The 21,008-nt window shown below is 39.0% G+C and overlaps 1 protein-coding gene across 2 annotated transcripts in view; it reads left to right on the top strand.

Annotated features, from left to right (window-relative positions):
* The window catches only part of QRFPR (pyroglutamylated RFamide peptide receptor), a 20,862-nt gene extending 485 nt beyond the window's left edge, over positions 1 to 20,377 (top strand). Inside the window, exons 2-6 of one of the 2 annotated variants that reach the window (XM_009289373.1) lie at positions 14,281 to 14,439; positions 15,080 to 15,141; positions 15,960 to 16,195; positions 17,765 to 17,862; positions 19,780 to 20,377. In XM_009289373.1, coding sequence (XP_009287648.1) covers positions 14,281 to 14,439; positions 15,080 to 15,141; positions 15,960 to 16,195; positions 17,765 to 17,862; positions 19,780 to 20,183 — 959 coding nt within the window. In that variant the 3' untranslated portion in view covers positions 20,184 to 20,377. The remainder of the gene's footprint in view (positions 1 to 14,280; positions 14,440 to 15,079; positions 15,142 to 15,959; positions 16,196 to 17,764; positions 17,863 to 19,779) is intronic. The other variant, XM_009289374.1, reaches the window with a different exon arrangement.
* Positions 20,378 to 21,008: the final 631 nt, after the last annotated feature.

Here is a 21,008-nt window from a genome sequence, read left to right as displayed (position 1 = left end):
CGTTGGGGCCGGTCTTCCCCTGAGGAGGAGGGGCGCGGCCGCCCGGCTCTGAGGGGGCTGCTGTCCTCCCTGAGAGCAGCGTTATTCCCGCGCGCCCCCGCGGAGCTCTTCGGGCCCGCCCAGAGCTTAAACTCTTCAGTAAAAACTTGAAACGTTCGCTCTCCCTGGAGCTGCTGGTCGCCTTCAGGTGTTCGTAGTCTTTTATCGCTGGACTGGGGCGCTATCTCCAGGTGTGTGGTTCAGTAACCTCAGCCTGCCGTCAGCTGCTTTTCCGCAGAGTTAAATAATGGCTATACCACTCCCTCAGGTTATGTTAAACTCAGTGCGCTTTCATGCTTGTATTCGTTGAAAGTTGCAACTTTGTGTGTGAGAAACTATAGGTTGTGTGGTGCTGATGAGGTAGTCTTGTGGTACTTTTTTTCTCTCTAAGTAAATGAAATTTGTCTGGCAAGTGAAATATCAGTCTTTATTCAGCTTAAGATCCTCTGACAGCAGTCGACTCAGAGTCAGACCTCCTTCACCTTTTATGAGGGTAAAAGAATGCGTCCTTGGAGAAATAGGAGAGTGAGAGAACGTGCAGAATTTATGTTGAAATGATGCATTATTTTCAAGATATGCTTATATCTTGGGAATTATATTTTATTATAATATATATTATATATATATTTTATTATATTTTATTCCCGTTGATGTGAAGGACCTTTGGGTAAGGCCTCCCTGATGCCTAGAAAGAATTACTTTTTTTCTTTTTTATGCATCCCAGTTCAAATGTAGTAAAGTAACAAAGGTGAAGTAACACTGCAAATGACATTTATCTTCCTTTTCTTGGTCTTAAAACAGTGTTTGACAATCATAAGTGGAAAAATAAAAGGGAAGGTTTTACAGCAAGTAGCAGACAACATCTTGTACAATCACAAATTGAAATATTTTTCAGAGTATTACAATATGAACAGAAAGAGTGTCCATAAAGTGACGCAGTTATGTTTCAATTTCTAAGGCTTCCTGTGCTTCTATTGTTGGGAGACAGTGAAGGTTACCTTCAGAACATGGAGATTTAGTTCCAGTACATCCCATGGACTAGAATGTAGGGTGAGAATTGACAGGTCAGAGGAGACTTGAAAAGCATTTGGATACCTAACCCAATGTGAAGTGGGCTTTACTTTTGTCTGAAAAACAGGAGCTTTCTGGGAGAAGTGACAAATACAAAACTCCAGGCGCTACTGATAGTAAGGACAACTTCTATTTTCTTACGAGCTGTCTTTGGGGGAGGTAACCACTGTTGTAAGACAGTACAGATGTTGAACCCCAAAACTAATCAGGATGTGTAAATAAAAATAATGGAATAAATTGATAGCTATACTGCTGTGCCTTCCTTTTGACTATTGTAGTTCCAGTTCTCCTTGCTCAAAGAAGAATACAGCAGAAAGTTACTGGTGGCAATCAAGAGATCTCACAGAAAAGGGGAGAGGACTGAATTGAGTAGCGTTCCCTGAAGATAAGAGGTGTGATTCTTCTCACGCGTAAGGAAGACCCTGGTCTGTCAGCTTGACAATACATCTGACCAGAATCAACTAAAAGTTGGGTGGGATGGAGCCTCAACCTGAGGTGAATTACAGCAGATATGGCACAGGCATGTGGAACAGCATGGTGAAAGTATGTATGTTTCCATTTACCTTCTGTTACAGAGGATGCTTGACAAAAATCTAGAAGTAGTGAGTGTAAAAGGTTGCAACAAATACCTTCAGTAGTTAGATACTTTAAAGTATACTGTTCTGTGGGTTTTACTGTACTTTTGTCTACCCTCTTTGCTGTGCTAGAGCATCTTCAGTACAAGGGGATCCATAGATCCCATTGACTTTGATAGCAGCCTTTATGGTCCTGGTAAGATTTAACTAGCACAGTATTGGGAGGACATAATAAGTAACATAATTGATGGGTGTTACCCTTCACTGTTGGGGGGTGCGTGTGAAGTAAAATTCAGGAAAACAAATGAGATGTGAACTGATGGTATCCCAAGGGTATCTGATTCCTCAGGTTTACACTGTGAAGCATGAATGGTGATTACGGTTACACTGCAAATCGGAGCCTGCCAGTCTGGGAGGTGTCTTTTCCTTGCTAGCTTTACTGGTTTAATCTTCCTTTTGCCTTTCATTTTGTAGTCTGAAAAACCTTATTCTCATCCACCTTAATGCAACATCTCTGAGTAGTGCAAGGTCCAGCTCTGTTAAGAAAAGGGTGATTTGACTTATGTAATACATCCCTGCTGGAAAAAGTGGTGCATCCTGAGACACTTGATGCTAGAAATACCTTTGGGTTTCTGAGCATTTAGTCACTTTATATCTTGATTTAGCTGCACTTGCATCACTAAAACAAGCATCTCTACTAGGTGATGTGAACTGAAACATAAGTATGTTTCGTACTTGTCTTTGGTTTGGAACTTGCACTTGCATCACTAAAACAAGCATCTCTACTAGGCGATGTGAACTGAAACATGTTTCGTACTTGTCTTTGATTTGGAACTGGTTCTTTATTTCCATGCTTGTATGTGTGTGTTTGTGTTTCTTTCTCTTCCCCTTCAGAAACACACAGCAGAATGGGAGAGGTGAGGGGAAAATGGCAAACAGTCTAGACTGTAGAGGCAGAACACACAAACATAAGAAAAGCCACAGTTTCAGAGGAGCTGTTATATTTTAAGACATTATGGGATGGTATCAGAAAGGACTAACTACCATTTTGGCCCTTCTACAGTGAAGGGTGAAACACTCTTTCACCCCAAAGGGTTCTAGGTATGCGTAGTTTACAATAAGACTCCAAGGAGAATGTTGATAGCTGGTGATGTAAAGTAATTCAAATTGTGGATGGTAAAGTGGCTCCTCTAATAGACAGTGTTTGTCAGAATTCTTTAGAAACTGAAGATTTCTCATGTTCACTGCATTACACTTATCAGAACTTAATTCAGTTCTGACAGAGATGGGAAAAACTAAAGCACTGGCATGACTTTTTCTACAGTATATTCATTAATACATCTTAACTTCACCTACAATGTAGCAACTACAGTTTCAAGAAACTGTGTGCCTCACTTTGCCTGGTGATTATGCAGCATTAACACAGACCTGCTAGCTCTTCATAGGCAGCAACTGGGAGCAGCACCACATTGACCAAAAATGGGTGAATCGGTCTCGCTTTTGATTCTCTGACCTCTTAAGAATCTGTAAAGCTGTGTGAGACTGTAATAGTGACAGTATAGGATTTAATTTCTGAATTTATACTTCGCAACTAAAATGGATGTAATTTCTAGGGGAACTTTTAATAAAAAACTTGCAAGCTAATCTCTCTCTCATGTGGAAGATACTGTGGAAGAAAATGAAAATTGTGGCTTTGGCATAAATGATCACTGGGATCATATTTATTGGTAAGAGGAAGATAAAATGGGAACCTGAGTAAGGAGTAAATTGATGCATACAGCGAAGATAGTCTTGGTGCAAACTGAAGCAGCTGAGGATTTGCTCTCATGATCATAGGTAGGAGGCAGCAGTAGTGGTCTTGCTGTCATACTGATGGCAGTTAAAGGTAAATTTGGGCTTTTGTCTCTGGGCCAGATATTACAAGAGTCGCTTTATTTTCTGACACTGCTTAGTTAGCTGAGTAACAGCAATATCTTTACAGATCTGCCTGGAGCGACTGGAGAATTACTTTTAATGTTGTGTAATATAATAGCCCTGGCAAAAGATAAGGGCAAAACAGCAGGTGACGGTAGATCTAGCACTGTGCTACATCTTTCTCGTGAATTTCGCATCTTATCAGTTAGAATATGTATTGTCAAGACAGGTGTCAGAGGGCGGCTTTTCCTGTCATGTAGAGGGTAGTGAGTCATCTGAGGCACTACTTGAACACAGCAGCTGTTAAGATGCCCTTGCATATCTTGTCTGGCTTCCAGCTGCCACTGGTGAGAGGGGTGGATCTTCTGTACATTGCTGTCATATCCTGTGCTCCTTGACAAGGCGGCTACCTCTTCTCTGAAGGCTTGGTTGAAAACCAAGTGGCATCTTATACCCAGTTGAGTATTTAGGGTGCTTTCTGTTCTTTACCAAACATCTTGTATCAAGCAGTGCGTTACCTTCGTTACGACTTTCCTGTGTGAGAATGCATAAACATTCCTTACTGAGGGATTAAAATTAAATCTTAGCAATTAAAATCACTGGGCCTGTTGTGTCTGATATTCTTGGATACTTCTGTAAAATCTGATTTCTGCTCTTCAGCGAGACATTAGGAACTTCTTCACTCTGACTTGCTTCTGGAATGTTCTTTGATACTGAAGAGTTTCCAAATACTCTCAAACTCTGCTGACATGCTATTAGGGTTAATATTAGACAGTAAAGCTGGATGTGAGAGATCCAATTATTTGTATCTCCAGCTTTTTAAAGCTTTTTTTAAACTTTCCAATTCAAGTTGTCTAGTTTTGCTGTAAATCAGGTCAGGGACACAAGAGCACTCTTCATCTGCCTCCTGCAGTGTGAGAAGTTATGTCTCAGGATTGATCTGCTTCCGTAAGAGCAGGGTGATTTTTGTAGTCCTATCTGTAATTGCCTTATCCTTCATTCTCCATGATCTGCTATTGTGTATTTTAGGGTATTTGCTTATGAGTAGGGGCAGGAATAAAATTCTTTATGAAGATGATTTAAGAAAGGGTTACACAGTGAATGCCTCAGTAAAGGAAATAACAGGCTTAGGGTTTTTTTAATATATAATATATTGGCAGGTTGCTTTGCTTAAAAGCAGCAAAACAATGCTGACAAAAGGAAGCTTATTCTACTCACATGTTCAGTATAGGGAATTTCTTACTGCAAGTTGTGCATCGTTAATTAGTGTAAATATTAAACACAATGACTGATGTGAAATATTTGCTGTTGCATTAATCAGGCAAAGAAATAAAGCAAGTTTTAGGATGTGGGTAGATTGGTTAGTGTTTCTTGTGAGGTGGTGGTGATGTCCTTTTCCTTGGTAAAAATACCTGGCAATCTCTGTCTTGCATCGAGTGAACAGGACTGTTTGCTGTGTCCTGTTTTGTTCCTTGCTAGTGAGTCCCCTTTCTCTCTTCGGAAGAGATCTGGATCTTTAACCTCTGTCCCTGCCAAAAATACCCACCTGTACTACTTGTTGCTTGTACCACAGTTGCAGACAGTAGTTTACTGCAGTAGTTTTGTGTTCTAGTAGCAGTGCTGTCCTGCACAGCTATCCTGCATCTTTGCATGTTGGTACTTGTTTTTACTCGCCGATGGCAGCATTTTGAAATAAGCTGCTGATCCAAGTTTGCCTGAAGACTGTGGTGCCCGTTTCAGTGGCTTTGTAAACCCACGGGTAGAGAAGCTGCATGTGAGCCTTGGAGAGAAGGAGGAAGGAGGGTAGATACTGTGGAATACCTTGGTCAGCTAGCCCAAGGTGTGTGGTCCACACTTTCAAATTGCAGGATAGAGGGGATGGTGTGGACTCCATCTTGCATTGGTAAAAACACTATAGGCTATTCGAGGTGCATGGGCTTAATTGCATGGGTTCATGCCGTACCATTTTATCTCAGCTGCTGTAGTTGACCACAAACAGACTTAAACTAGCACAGGTCTACTATCAAGTGCTACACTCATGCCTTTTTCTGGGCAGACGTCTGTATAATGTTCTTTATCCTCTATAGATAACATGTGAGAGACTTGTGCATCGCAGATGGTAAACTACTAAGGATGCAAAATGCCTGTATACTCAAGAATTGATGTAAAACAATGCATTGCCCAAGTATGAAAGACCATTAAAGATCTTATTTGTATGATGATGACTAACTTCAGGGCAGAAAACAAGTCACAAAATACAAGAAAACTTACCTTGCTTGCATCAAGTGAGCTGGAGAGAACTGGTTTACAAGCTGTGATAGAAATTTTAGTGCAAGGGCTTGGTCAAAAACATTTTAACAGAGGAAGGAGCAATTTAACTTTTATCAGAGAATGGTTTTAGGATTTTGCCTTTGTTACCCTAATAAAAGAAAAATGATCTTTTAAATGGGTGGTGAAATGGCTAAATCATAGTTACAGGCACAACATCTGATAATGAAGGCATGAAGAATTGTTTAAGGGAATACTGTTTATATTTGCAGCCTTCTGAATGTGTTATCATTGGGGAAAACTAATCATTGCTTGAATAATCTATGCAGTTTTCAGCAGTGCGTAAGGAATACTTTTGGGAACCTCTTAGCTTCTTGAAAAAGAGAAGCAATTAGTTATTTTCATTCCCGGTATTCCTCTGCAAACGGTTTTCTTTCCCAATTGAAAATGGTCAGTATTAAATGCTGCAGTGTTGTCTTCACTAACAATCTATTGGAAGGTTTTGCTGAAAGCCTTACCTTGTAGAAAGTTAAACATTTTGATACATATTTAAGATAGTAGGTAAAGTATTATTATTATTACTTAAAATATTCAAAAAAGTCACACGTTTTTTAACTGGGGGGATGTAAATGAAAAATGAGCAGGCAAAAAAGGAGATACTTTTTCAGCAAGTCTTTCCAAGAAAAAAAAATATTTTTAAACAGCCTTTAGAAAGCCTTTGAAAAATATTAATCAAATTCTTTCTGATTTAGGCATATTAGATGCCTAAACTACTTCACAGATTGCAAAAGAACTGAAGCAAAATTCTGTTCTGAAAGATTCAGCGTAGCCACAGCCAAAAAAAAAAAATGAACCACGATCTGAGAAATAGACTAAAGTTTTCCCAGTGCCTAGTTTTAGCACAAGAAGGCTTCAGTGCTGGGATCGTATCAGAATGCTTAATGTACCGGAGCTGTGTTTATCTCTGCATTTTGAGGCATTACACAGGTGTTACGTATCTTGTGCAGTATAGTATAAAAATGTCTCGGGTGTCTCAAAGACCTGGAATACGTCTAGCTGTGTGTTTTGCATTGGGAAGCAGAAAGTAGCACCCTTTTTCCCCAAGCTCCATCTGTCTAGAGTTTGGCTCATTTAATGGTCATTAATGACCTCAGGTAGCTGGTGTCCACACAAATTTTGGAGTCAGGCTCAAGAATTTAAACTGCGGTTTAAGTGAGGATCTAGCCAGACTTACCATATGAATAAAACTAAACATTGTTTTCAAGAGCAAGTCAGTGGTTGCATTAATCCTGGATTTTTATCATTATGTCCCGATTCTGATTTAGGGACAAGGGGAATACCTTTTGTTCTGAAAGTGGCTGGTTAACTCAAGGATGGGATGCACATAAGCAGGCAATAGAAGACAAATTTCTGTTTTAGAGTCGCTCTCACTTTTTAATCCTGTATATTGTATTTACCAGGTGATCTATCATTGTGAAGCCTGAGAGGCAATCTAATTTGGGGCAATTAACAGTAATACACAGGGAAGCAGAATAGTCCGTGTAGACTGCTTTATCTTCTGAGGGTGGGTGACTAGGACCAGGAGCACAAGGATGTGAGGTTGCTGTGTCGGGTGGGCTTTAGCTGCCAAATCCTGCTGGAACTGTATATTTTGCCTGCTTTTTTTGCCTGCTTTTTTTGCCTGCTTTTTTTGCGCTTCTGTTCATTGAAAGAAGAGGCAAGTAATGATTTTTGGATTGTTTTCAATGATTTAAAGGCTGTAGGGGTTTAAAATAAAGAATTAGTAATAACAGAACAAGATGGTCAGCTGGGAAAAAAAGTGAATGATCGAGCTTTGCTTAAATTCTTTCCCTTGACAGTGAAGGTGGCTTTAGTAATTAATGATTTAAATCAGCAGCTAAGAAACATTTGGTTTATATAAATTTTAATGTTGTTTGGAATCTGCACTTCATAGCTTTTTTTTCTAGAGAGGGTGATCTTTCTATAATCTTTCCAGTTAATCATTAAAATGTGAGGTGTCTGTTTAATTAGAGATAGTTCTTTTACATGGTAGGAGACTACTTTTTGGTAAGTAAGAGGATATTTTAAATGTATGCATGTATTAAGTTTTTCCCCTTAGGGAAACTTAATTAATCACTATTTTTTAATGTAATTTATTTATATGGTTGTCATTTACTCACTATTGTGAAGCTGTTGGATGGAAGTTGCAGTGTAACTGAAGTGCAGGAGGACAGCATCGTTATCAGCGGTTACCTGTAGGCGGTGAATGTACTGTTCTAATTGATGTATCAGATGTATTTGAAGCAAGTAGATCTCACCCTTTCTTACCTCATTTTTCTTCATAGGTTTGAAGGAGTGCATACTTCCCTTCTGCTTAATTCTGTCATTTTTCTTCATAGGTTTGAAGAAGAGTGCATGCTTCCCTGCTTCTTTAATTCTGTTTCTCACCTTTGAAAGACAAATATCTCTAATTGCTTTCTTCCATCTCACAGGCTACTTGCCTCTTCTAATCTGTTTATTACAATTTGGGGTGCTGTTTTCTTGACAGCTGCTGTAGGTTTATGTTGATGCCTGGTCTGTCTCAGGACAACTTTTAAACGTTTCTAAAAATCTGTCTTAAACCCTCTTTGCTTTTTCAGCATTATTTCAGTGTGTATAAAGCCAGGAAACACTTCACCTTCCCTTCCTTCCCCATTAAAATGAAGTGACTTCTTTCTTCGGCAAATGCTTCCTTTATCCAAATGCTGATTAGCTTAACTCCAAAAACACTATAAGGAGTGAGATTTAAATAATCTTGACTGAAACTCACTTAAGTGGGCTTTTGTTCTTTACTTTTGTATGTTACTCTCTCACTAATTGTCCCCTTTAGATAGGATCTGAAATTATGTTTTGAACAATGTGTTGTTTAAAAAGAAATAAATCACAAAACAAAGCCGTTCAATGCCTTTATCATAAAGATAAAAAGCAAATCCATTCTTATTTTCAGATTGGTTGGGAGGAATGAAACTTCATTGTATTCTTAATCCAATGTTGATTTATTATAGGTGAGTGTATCATGACAAGGAAAGCAGACTTGAATAATACTAGCTGTTAAACCATATTCTCTCCAAACCATGTTCTGAACAGTTACATTTTTACCAACTTGATTAGAAAAAAGGTGTAAACTAGCATATTCCTTTAAAATCTTCTGTTACTCTGTGGTAAGTCTGAACACAAACATGTGAAAACCAGCTTGACATGTTTTTAATGTATCACAGTGTTTCACACAGCTGTTTTTTGCCTGTCCCAGTCTTATTTTAATTTCACTGTCTTAACTATGATGTAGTAGCATAATTTGTTTTTTGTTTGTGTTTTTTTTTTTTTCCCCCCAAAACTTAACATGTCTTGCTTATAGTAAAAAATGGCTTTTTTCCTCAGTTTTTCCAGAAGGGACTTTCAACTAACAGGCACTTGAGAATGGGGTTGCATCAGTTTCTTCTTGCTGCAGGTGAAGCTTGCTTTACACAAATGGGTTAAATATTAAGTGAAATGTGCATGTATTGTTGGATCAGGGTCTAGACCTCAGTACCTGTTTCCCTAATAATGAGTATGCAAGTTTGCAGGTATTGTGTGGGTGTTTTTGTGTGGGTTTTTTTTTTTTTTCTTTTTTCTTCCCCTGGCTTTGAAAATCCGTAAGCATTCTTGTGAGATGGTCCATTTCAGAGGGAGGTCCTGAAGGTGGGGTCCTAATGGTAAGACTTTCTCTTCGAGGTTGGAGAGCCAGGATTCCAGGCCCCCTTTTCCACACTTCCCTTGTTCAGTGATTACAGCATTCAGTCAATTTAACGGAAGGAAGAAGAGGTGCATCATCTGTGTTTTCAGAAGGCTTAGATCTAGTAAAACCTACCTTGCCTGTTAGAGTCTCACAAGCAAGGTTGTGTTTAGTGTCCAGAATACTGTGTCCAGTTTTGGACCCACAGTACAAGAAAGATATTGATAAACTGGTATGAGTTCAGCAGAGGATTACCCAGACGTCAGGGGTGCCCTATATGGGTGGAAAAGCTGAGGGAATGGAGCTTGTTCAGCCTGGAGAAGGGACAGTTTTGGGGCAACCTAGCAGCATTTTGCAGTGCATACAAGGAGGTTATTGAGAAGATGGACCCAGGCTCTTCACAGCAGTGCGTGGCAGGAGGATGAGAGGCAAAAGGCTTCAACTGGAACAAGAAGGTCAGACAGAATATAGGGAAAATCTTTTTCCATGTGAGGACAGTCTAGCAGAGGAAGAGGCTGACCCAGGGAAGGCTGTGCTGTCTTCAACCTTGGAGATTTTCAAGATCTGAATCCTCGGGCCTGCATCTGGCTTGATTGCTGATTCTGCTGTGAGCCACGAGGCCAGATTAGAGACCCGAGTTTGTTTCCAACCAGCATTATTCCGTGGTTCTCCAATTCTCTTCTGTGCTTGTCAGGACTGACTTGAGACAACTCTGCAAGGCCATGCTGAGAACCTGTAGCCTGGAAGTATCTGAAGGAACAGGGCAATAGAATCAACACTTGGGACACTAGGCAGCTAAATCCCAAAGAATAAAATGACAGTTGGACTTCCATAAAGGAAGTCCATAAAGGACTTGTCAACAAGAAGTCAACAACAGCAACCTTTCTATTAGGAAAGAATGTGATTTAGGGCTTGTGGACTTGGAGACAGTGTTTTAAAAGATCTACTGAAGAGTTAATCTCCATATAGATGTTCTGTTTCAGAATATCCCTGGAATAACCAGTGTGGTCGCTCTGAGTTTTTTAGTATTCTGAAATCATAGTTTCAGGTTGTCTTTTTCCTTTTTCTCTATACCGCCCCAGTCCAACTGCCACCATTCTGAAATAGTTATCTTACTTAACAGTAAATTATTTTCATTTTCCATGTGTACAAAAGCTGACGGTGTCTGTAGTTTGAAAACATAGGCTATATAATTTATAGTATTGAAAGACTTGGAGAAAGTCTTTAGTAATTATCTAAGCAGTTTGGAATGGCTGGTATATATTTATAAATAAAATAATGAAAGTTGAAAACTAAGAACAGGCTTTACATGGAAAACATTCCCTATTCTGTCAAGTACAATGACCCTGGTATCTCAGGACTGAATCCCGTTCACATTAAGGATGGTGGAGCTCGATCTCGAATCTGTTGATGTCAGATTTCCATTGAAGTTGATGACTTTTCATTTGGCCATGACATTCTAAACACTGTATTCCTTTCTCTCTCCCCCCCCCCATTTCAAACACTCATGCAAACAAGAGTTGATTTCCTTGCTAAACAGTCACTTAACCTTGGTGAAGTTTTGCATTTGAAACACCAGAGTGCCTCATGATTTCAGAAGACAGGAAGCGTTTGTATAGTGAGTGACGATTCAGGGCAAGCAAAAGAGCCCTAAAGCAATATGGTAATGTTAATACAAGTTGATAGTCAGAGACCCTGGGCTTGGTGGCATGAGAAGCTTCAGAGAGGTTGCAATACTGTTCTATTTTTGCTATTGATATATAGAGGCTTTTTGAGTAGCTTTTAGCTATTGTCCTTTTGAAAAACTCATGTTATTTCTTGGTTATAAGAACACGTGGGGCTGTTTTGCTTTGGCCACAAAGGTTCAGTCCACCAAGGAACCAAAATGTGTGCCATGTGACTCACTCAGAGCAGGTGTTTCTATTTCAGCCAACTGTGTCTAATGAAAAACATCCTGTTTCACATTTCTGGAAGTGCTACTGTCACTCCTCATTCAGCTCAGTAGGATCAATCTGTAGACATTATGTAGATTCTTCCTTTTACAACCTTTTTAACAATTACTTATATACAGCTTAGGTGATTGCTTATTGTGCGTTTGTCTTCAAGGAGATGAAATAAGGAGTTTCTGCAGCCTTTTCTCCTGGGGGTTCAGCTAAAGGCATAGTGGTAGCCTGCGCTCTCTGACAGTGTAGTTATTAGGAAGAAAATGAGAAGATAACAGTAAAAGGCAATGGAAATCGGGGAGTTTGGGAGTTACTGTCTGATGAACTCAGGTATTCTGTTCGCTCTTTGAATAGTTGGGCACAAGCTGGAAATTCCACCAGACTCGTATAACTTCAGTGAAAGTCGCTGTCTCATTTTGTTACTTAAGTAGAGTAATAGACCGATACTTCTTTGCTTCCTAAGAATACCCTGGAATGCTGGGACTTCAGTGAAGGAATAGTGCATTACAGGAAAACCCCTATAATGGAGTATAGTTCAAGTGGACTGAACTTATTTAACTCTTGACTTTTCTCAAACTGTAAGAAACAGCATACGGTGAAAGTTTTGGGTTTTTTGCCACAGCTCCAGCACTCAAACTTGAACTCGTTTCTTTAGTGAAACAGGAACTCAAACATTTCTTTCATGCAGAAAATTGCTGTTCTGTTCATGTTATTTGTATCAGGAGTCACTTCTACCTTAGTCAGCGAAGAAAAAACTTGAAACGGATAGTGGAAACTCTCCTTTTAATTCAAAGGAGTAGGATTTGGATTTGGCTGAAGATCACTTTATCTCTGCTTTACTCATGGCAGTAAGCCAGAGATTGTGTGCCATAGCCTCTTCTTTAGTTGTATTCATGTGCAAAGAAGGTATGATTTGAGATTGCTTTTTGTCATCTCGCTACAGAAGTTTCACCACACTGGTTGAAGAACTATAAATTTGAGTGGGTCTGGTGCTTATATGTGTAGCACATACTGTACTGGGTGTAGAGAGAAGCTGTTGAGATGCTGAGTTAATAAGACACTGGCCGTGTTTCATGAGGGTTTACTTTGTGCTTTCTGAAGCCAAGGAAGAAGTGGGGGGAATTTTATTGTATAAATTGCAGTTGATGCCAGATGTCAAGATGTCGTCTTGCTCTTTCTGACACCCTGGCAAAATACATACTAGGTGAGAAACAGACATGCAGCCTGGTGCATCTTCTTCCATGCAGTTCCTGCTGACCATGCTAAGATTTCATTCAAGTAGCTTGAAATTGGGCTGCATGGTATATTCTTATTCTGTTTTAAGCCAGATCTGTGTGCACATTCACGGTGTTGCTGGTGTTGAATGTGTACTTGAAAGGCACTTGACTTCCATCCTTTGCCCCTTGCCCTCTCCTTCCCTTTTTGGAGCCACAGAAAAAGTGATTTTTTGGGGCAGGTAGAATTGATAAGACCAGTAGCAAACCAGTTCCTTCTTGTAAGCTACAGTTGCTTTTAGCCTGGCCTAGCAGACAGAAGTTTCCCTGTTCCTTGTTCCCTTCATGGAGGGCAGGATTAAGTTTTGATAGTTTCCTGTTTGTTTTCTATGCTTTTATTGCTTAAGGTGTCTGTAGCATCTTAAAGCTTGACTTACAATTGGATCAAATATTCCTTTGGCTATTTTGAGTTTATGGATTGTATCTGGGTAAAGTAGAATGAATGATCAAGTAAGGGAAATAACCCCAGCTGTTGCTGAAATGAATAGCTGATACTGAACTGTAAGAATGTGAGGGAACTGCGAGAATGCGGGCATACAAAACTATCTCAGGGTCAGAAATATGGTCAGAAAATGAGTAAATGAGAAGTAGGTTGGGAAAGGCGTTAATATAAGATTTTTGAGAGTGTAACTCACACCACAGTTTCTAAGATGGTTGGAACTTGAGGATGAGTAATGGAGAATGAATAATGTTAAGAATTGAATATGTACTTTTGGGAAGCTAGAGCAGCAATGAAATCTGAAGATCTGTGCTAGCTGTGCATAAATACTCACAGTGGGAACCTATACAACTGTGAAAATGCAGGCAGGAAATTGCATTTAATTTGGACAGTGTCATTAACATAATGTGTTAATCAGGAAAGAGGGAGACTTGGAGAATGGAAAGATGATGAAGAGGTTGAATTTCTCCTCTCGCGTTACGCCTCTTAGAGGACTCCTATATATATAACACTTGGCAGAACGATGCATTAAGTGCCAAAGTATACAAATAGAGTGGTATTTAAATGAGCAGAAGGAATGTATTTGCAACAGCAGAAAAAGTAAACTTTTAAACAGGTAACACTAAGACCTTCATGAAACTGCAGAGTAATCTGCCAAGATAAAAAGATAATAAATATCCCTGTAACTTTGGCACATTTGAAAACAGATGATGGAAGACTTGGTCAAAAGTGAACTAGGAGTACGTCTCAGACTGATACAGAGCAAGCAAATATGTCCTTAGAAGCCTTGGTTTTGCAGATGCAGCGTGTACGACAGAGGAATGACTATTGAAAGCTGCATTTGATGAATAGCTTTAATAGATGACTTACCAGTTTAGCTGTTAAAATAAATCTAAGAATATTAGTCTGTTCTTTTTGCACAATAGCACTTTATTAATGAAGTCTAGTATTAATAGCTTTTTCATGAACTGCAACAGTTGCATACCTTACTTTCTGACTATTGCAGGTGCCTTCGCTTGCAAGATGGTACCATTTGTTCAATCCACTGCTATTGTAACTGAGATTCTTACAATGACCTGCATTGCTGTGGAAAGACACCAGGGAATTGTGCATCCACTAAAAATGAAATGGCAGTACACCAATAAAAGAGCTTTCACGATGCTTGGTAAGATTTTAGGCATTTCCAGTAATCATGTGTATAGAGAAATAATCTTCAGTGTAGCTGGTGTAGATGGCATGACAGAACAGAAGGCACTGATATGACCAGTGATTCAGAGGTAGAGTTAATGATAAGCCTGGTAATGTTTATAAAATAGCTCAAGGATAGTGCCTATATGTATAGTAATTACTAGCCAAAACCCTGACAATAAACTTAAAATCTGAAGTCAAAGATTTACTTAACCAAGACTCTGATAAACCTTTGGCAGCCTTTTCTTTCTTTCTTTCTTTTTTTTTTTTAAAGAAAGGTTCAGAATGTACAAGCACTGCTAAAGCAATGTCACAGCTGTAAGTGGTCCTTCCATTGTAACAAAGAGAACATGCATAATGCTGCTCATGCAAATTAAGTTGCCTTTACACTTGAATACCAATTAATGAAGGTAGTTTGAGAGAAGGAAAACTGATAACAAAAGACCATGCTGTTATTGATGTGAATGTTGGCTGATCTATGCCTCATATAGAAAACTTTGTTCTTTATTTAAATTGTGTACTTTGTCTGGCTTTTTAAAGATGAAGCTGTTAAACTGTTCATACCAAAACTTACACTGCTTGTTGTACAAAGTATTAAAAAATGTGTTTGTTTACAGGCATAGTCTGGTTGCTGGCAGTTATTGTTGGGTCACCTATGTGGCATGTGCAACGGCTTGAGGTATGTTAGGTGAAATGGGAACTTACACTTTTAAACCCAGTCCTTGCTGGATCTTTTTGTACCTTTAGTAATGAAATTGAATAAACTCCTAAGAAATGAGAGTGGGATAAGAGAAGTGGAGCTCTTGTTCTGTGTGCCAGCATGACAAAGGCTAAGGATTAGTGCTTGCATGCACTGGAAGAAGGACTACCAGTAGGGACTAGTCATATCTACCCTCCCCAATTATGTCAAAGACCAGTAATTACATCTATGACTTCCACTGTAGCTTCCTTTTTGTTTATAGGTGCACTGGCACACAGTGGTGTAGGGCTTAGATTACTGTTTCAGGATGACGTAGTGTTCCCTGAGATTTGGAAGAACTGTGCCTAGTGTAAAATGTGATTAGCTGCCCACTATAGTTTAAGGAGTTACCGTATGATTTTGGAGGAAGAAAAATAAAAAAAGGCTTGTCAGAATCTGCTGCTTGTGAGTCTGAATGTTAACAAATCTTTTTTTTTTCAAGTGACTAATATGTGAGGTTTCTATATACCCATCTTTACTTGCAAAATGGTAGCCACGGTCTCCTTTGAAAATCCTCGTTTAAAAAAAAAAAAGTTTTGAGGAGGAGTGCCAATCAGAGCATCTCCTGACCTCTCTTTGTCAACTTGGATCAACCCAACACTTGATATGGAAAAGTGCTTGGAAAAATTTTGTCACTTTGAAAAGTCTCTCTGTTGAATTTTGGTTGTTGTATTAAGAGCAAGGAGTATTTGAATGTGCTTGGTTTTTACACTTGGAGTAAACGCTGTAGTGACTCATCGCCTTTACACTTGTTACAGGTTAAATATGACTTTCTATATGAAAAAGTGTATGTTTGTTGCTTGGAAGAATGGGCCAGTCCGATTTATCAGAAGATATATACGACCTTTATTCTTGTTATACTCTTCCTTCTTCCACTGATGTTGATGCTTTTTTTGTACACTAAAATTGGCTATGAACTCTGGATTAAGAAACGAGTGGGAGATGCTTCAGTTCTTCAAACCATTCACGGGAGTGAAATGTCTAAAATATCAAGGTTTGTAAAGTAAAATATGGTTGGAACTTTGACTTCTAGAACACTTTTTTTTTTTCCTGATGGTTCTTGAAAACCAGTGCAAAAAAAAATAATCTGTCTTTCCGTATCCATTGGGAAGTCTACAAGCATAGACCAGATTTTTAAAGCTAGCTGGTTATTTAACTCTTAGATACCCAATTTAAGGCAACTTAAACAGATTTTCTTCAAAATATAGTGTAGCCACACCTTGGAAGTCAAGCCCTTTCAATAAATCTCATATTATACATTGTGAAATGCTTCTTTTTAAAAGACGTAGGCCATGGGTTAGAAGATGACTTGGGGAAAATGCTGCTACATTATTCTGTATGTTCTATTGGAAAGTTCTTTATATAATTCTGAGACTGTGAACACTGCTTTATGATCCTATTATAAGTTGGCATATGGGAAAAAATTAGAATTCATTTTAAAACTACTTTGGTACAGTTTAACTTGATATAGCTTCCAAAGAGTTTTGAGTGTTCTCAGATGTTTGTGTGAGACTATCCAGATGGTAATGCTCTAGCTGAAAAGTTACGAAAATCAGTAACTATCAACTTTGCTATTTAGCACTAAATATGGGCGACCCTTAATATTACCTCATGTTTTTTCCTTTCATTTGGCAAATTGATCTGTTGCCTGATGTGCTAGAAACCTCTAACAGTTCTGCCCATTGAGGAGAGTATCACCTTAAGTATCAACTGTAAGGAGAATACTGACAAGCAGCTTAAAGATAAATGATTCCTTAGATACTTGTCTAATAAAGTGCCTAAGGAAGCGGACCCTTGTAAGTCAAAACTGAAAGAGGATGCAATCTCACCGGGACTAAAGGTGATACATAAGCTGAGGAGTAGCCCGAAGATTATTTTCACATAGTGGGGAGAAGATCCTGTAACTGCTACCAGTGAAGTGCTGCTGCTTTAGCTTAAGTGAGAGATCTATCTTGGGATCTATAAATGTAGTTATATGAATTATCGCAATCCCCAAATTGATACATAATCCGTGTATACCTTGAGATTGTGAGATACTACAGTGGAGACAGGGAGCGTGTTTCTTGCTCGTATTCCAGCACTTCACCTACCAGCAAAGGTTGAATGTTGCAGGTGTAGTTTAAATTACTCTGTCAAATTCTCTGTGTAATCAGGTGCTGCAGGTATGGTCAGTGCTCCCAGATCTAGGAACGGACTCTTGTTTTTTAAGCTATTAATGGAATTCCATGTGTGTCTTTGCACCCCATCTCTTACTATTGGAATTGCATGTGCTTGAATAGAGTGAAAATGCCTTGCAAGATATGCTAATGTCATTGCTTGCTGCAGCTGCAAAGTGCATTGCTTTCCCAAAAGAGAGAAATAAAAGGTGTTAATTGATGTACTACATTTATATGATGCTGCATTTTTTGTTTCAAAGGGAATTGTGTACTTCTGAGCATTTTTCCGGGGTTTTATTTGCATCTGCAACTATCAGAACACATTTACAGATCTCACTTGAAGAGACAGACCTAACTACCAGTCAATTCTTAGTGATTCAGTATGGAATGTCTTGATGCAATTTCAGGAAGAAGAAGCGAGCAATTGTTATGATGGTGACAGTGGTGTTTCTCTTTGCAGTCTGTTGGGCCCCTTTCCATGTGATTCACATGATGATAGAATACAGTGAGTATCTGCCGTGTGTTATACAATAAAGCCTTTCTTAGTTTTTTTTCGTAATGGAACTACAGGTTGTGAAAAGCTAGTGCTGCTGCAGCATTCAGCTATAGAATACCTTCTGCTAGCAACGGTTAATGTTGTGCTTATAAATCCTGGATCGCTCTCTTGTAATAGAGATACATAGCCAACAACAGATGAATTACTCTGAAGTCTGAGTGATAGGCAGATCTGCAGTGCTCACGGAAAATGAGTACATTTAAAAAAAACTTTTATCAGCTGTAGTGTTTGGGAGATACCTTATATCTGAGATACACTTGTGTGTCAGCCAGATCTCGTCTTCTGTGATATGTGAATAATAATAATAAAAAAATCTAATCTTTGTGTCTTGCTTTAAACCCTACTGAACTTTGTTGCAGGGTGGGTGGGAGGGAACCCAAACTCTCTACCAGCTCTCTTAGAATGTAAGCTCTTTAGAAAGGAGATTGTCATTGCTTCTCAATTTGTACAGCACATAATCCAGTCCTGAAAAGGAGGTTTTCTAGGCCTTACAAGACTAAAGAAAAAGCAAGACTTGACTATTAGGATGGTGAGCGTATCTCTGTAGATTCTTTTTCTTTCTATGCCTGTCATGCAACCCTCATTTGCTAAAAGGTCAAAAGTACCTCGCTGGAAGGTAAAAGTTATTGCCAAGTATAAAACCTCTTGAACGAGTAACTTTGTAATTCAAATTTAATTTTAATTTAATGTGTGAAGACCTCTATTTGCATCCACTGAAGTTGTCATGCTGTTTTGAGTTAAACTGCTATGAAATATTTATCCCTTCACTTGCCCTGGTTTTAATGAGGTAGACATATTGGAAATATAAATACTGGACATCATAGTGATAATACCCAATGAATCCAGCTGAACTTTTTCAGTGTTCTGGACTGGATACTAGCTTGGAAATACCCTCAGTGCTTGTTATCTTTGCTTTTTACTGTTTGCCCTATTCTCTGGGGTCTTGCACTGTTCATCTCCCATCTCCTGCATGGCTACCGGGATAGCACGTGGGACTGTGCAGCAGGTTATGTGTAGGAACAAGAGGAAGTTTTCAGTAGTTGTTGTACTCTACTTGCCAAAGGCGGCAGCTGTTTCTTTGTCTTCTATCGCAAATAAGGTTGTAGCAGATAAATCAGTAGTCCTGCAGCCAGTCAGCTGAACCAAATGATGTTTATGCCTGGGCAGAATCAGAAGTGCAGAAGCTGTAACTATTAAAATTGTCTGGATTGTCCCATGTTAAGGTTGCCCATAACACTTCATGAACTGTTTGTTCTCTTTTCATTGCTAATTTCAGGAATTATTTCAGGTTCTACAAGGCCTTTATTTTACTTGCCATGTAAAGCTTTGTAGTGCTTATCCAAAGTTTGGTCACTGAGTATTTGAATTCAAGGAATTCAGTCCTCTGTGATCTCAATGATTAAAGAGATGTGACCAAGAAGATGCATTTCTACCTCCATGAGCTGATCTGCGTCAGCACAGAGAAAGAAGCCATGGATGGTCAGTGAGAAGACAGGGATTGGTGTCAAAGTACTTACACACTTGATATGGACATGAAACGCAGAGCCAGAAGAACAACTTGAAAAAACAAGGCCTGGAAGCCGCAGACTGGAAGTTTTCTGTCGCTTGGCCGTTGGGCAAGTTTTTTGGCTCATAAATCGCCTCTTTCGAATGACTCTGTGCTTACACATACACAAAGCAGGGCTATGTGGTAGATCTTGGTCTTTCCTTGCTGATGAAACCCTGTTGCTACTGTTCAGAACCTCCAGCAAGGTCTTTTGTTGATTTTAAACAAAAGCTTCTAATGTCAGACTGGATATAAATAGGCTAAGTAGTAGGCATTTATGCCATTCTGTGCTTACAGCATATTTCCTTTTTCCTTTCCAGGTAATTTTGAAAAGGAGTATGATGATGTGACAGTCAAAATGATCTTTGCAATCGTCCAGATTATAGGATTCTTCAATTCTATTTGCAATCCTATTGTGTATGCTTTCATGAATGAAAACTTCAAGAAAAATTTTTTGTCTGCCATCTGCTTCTGCATTGTCAAAGAAAATGCATCACCAACCAGGCAACTTGGGAACTCGGGGATTACTATGAGACGGCAAAAGGCAAGTGTTTCTCAAAGAGATCCCATTGACTCAGATGAAGCCAGGAGGGAGGCATTCAGCGATGGCAACATTGAAGTCAAGTTCTGCGATCAGCCAGCTTCAAAAAGGAATTTGAAGAGGCACCTTGCCTTATTCAGCTCGGAGCTTACTGTGCATTCTGCATTAGGAAATGGACAGTAGCATCACAAAGGTTTTGAGAATGGAAAAAGCATTCTCTTTCTACAATAACTTTGAATAAGCCATTTAAACTAGTTTTCTACTTTGTATGCTGAAATGAGGGGAAAAATATTTTGTGGATTATTATAATGTTGGGATAATGGTTGAGAAAATGTAATATATTTTATAAGGATAAGGAGTAAAACTTTGGAAAACAATATTACTGTATGATTTCCAGGAAAAATACCCATTTTTCTTCCTCAGCTAACTTAGGGCTTGTTTGCCCTCTGCTTTAGGTAAACTGAACAACTATTGCTTGCTCTGTTTATTCTGTGTCTGGATGCTGGCACACTGCTATACCATACACAGCTGAATGCCAGAAGACAAGAACTATTAAAAGAGTGCACGCTTTTTTTTTTTTCTTTTTTTTTGGACAACTTGGAAATCTGACATGGGTCTAACATTGTAAGATCTGCTCTCAGCAGCTCTGAGGACAGAGGAGCTTCAGATCTGAGTTCAGGAAAAATGCAGACTGAGATGCAGTTCTATTTTGGAAAAAAAAAATATGAAAGAGCCAGCCAGAATTTGGCTCTGAAGAGATTAAGATTTAAACATTGCATGCATGTTCAGATTTTGTGAACAGGAAGCATATTGGAAATTAACAATGCATGCATAATTAATGTGCTGTTTTGACAGGTTAATTTTTGGGTACTGCCCTGTAAACTGCATTGTTCTGCTGAAAAATGTAGAAGTTGAAAAAGTGCTATACAAGAGTGTGCAGATGCTGGAGGTGTGGTCTATAGAGGAAACACTGAGTTTAACTTACAGTCATGCTTGAATATGTGACTT

Source organism: Aptenodytes forsteri, unplaced genomic scaffold (assembly GCF_000699145.1).
Source record: "Aptenodytes forsteri isolate BGI_AS27 unplaced genomic scaffold, ASM69914v1 Scaffold317, whole genome shotgun sequence".
Lineage (NCBI taxonomy): Eukaryota > Metazoa > Chordata > Aves > Sphenisciformes > Spheniscidae > Aptenodytes > Aptenodytes forsteri.
The sequence above is the reverse complement of the archived record's forward strand: the minus strand, read 5'-3'. Positions and strand labels throughout refer to the sequence as shown.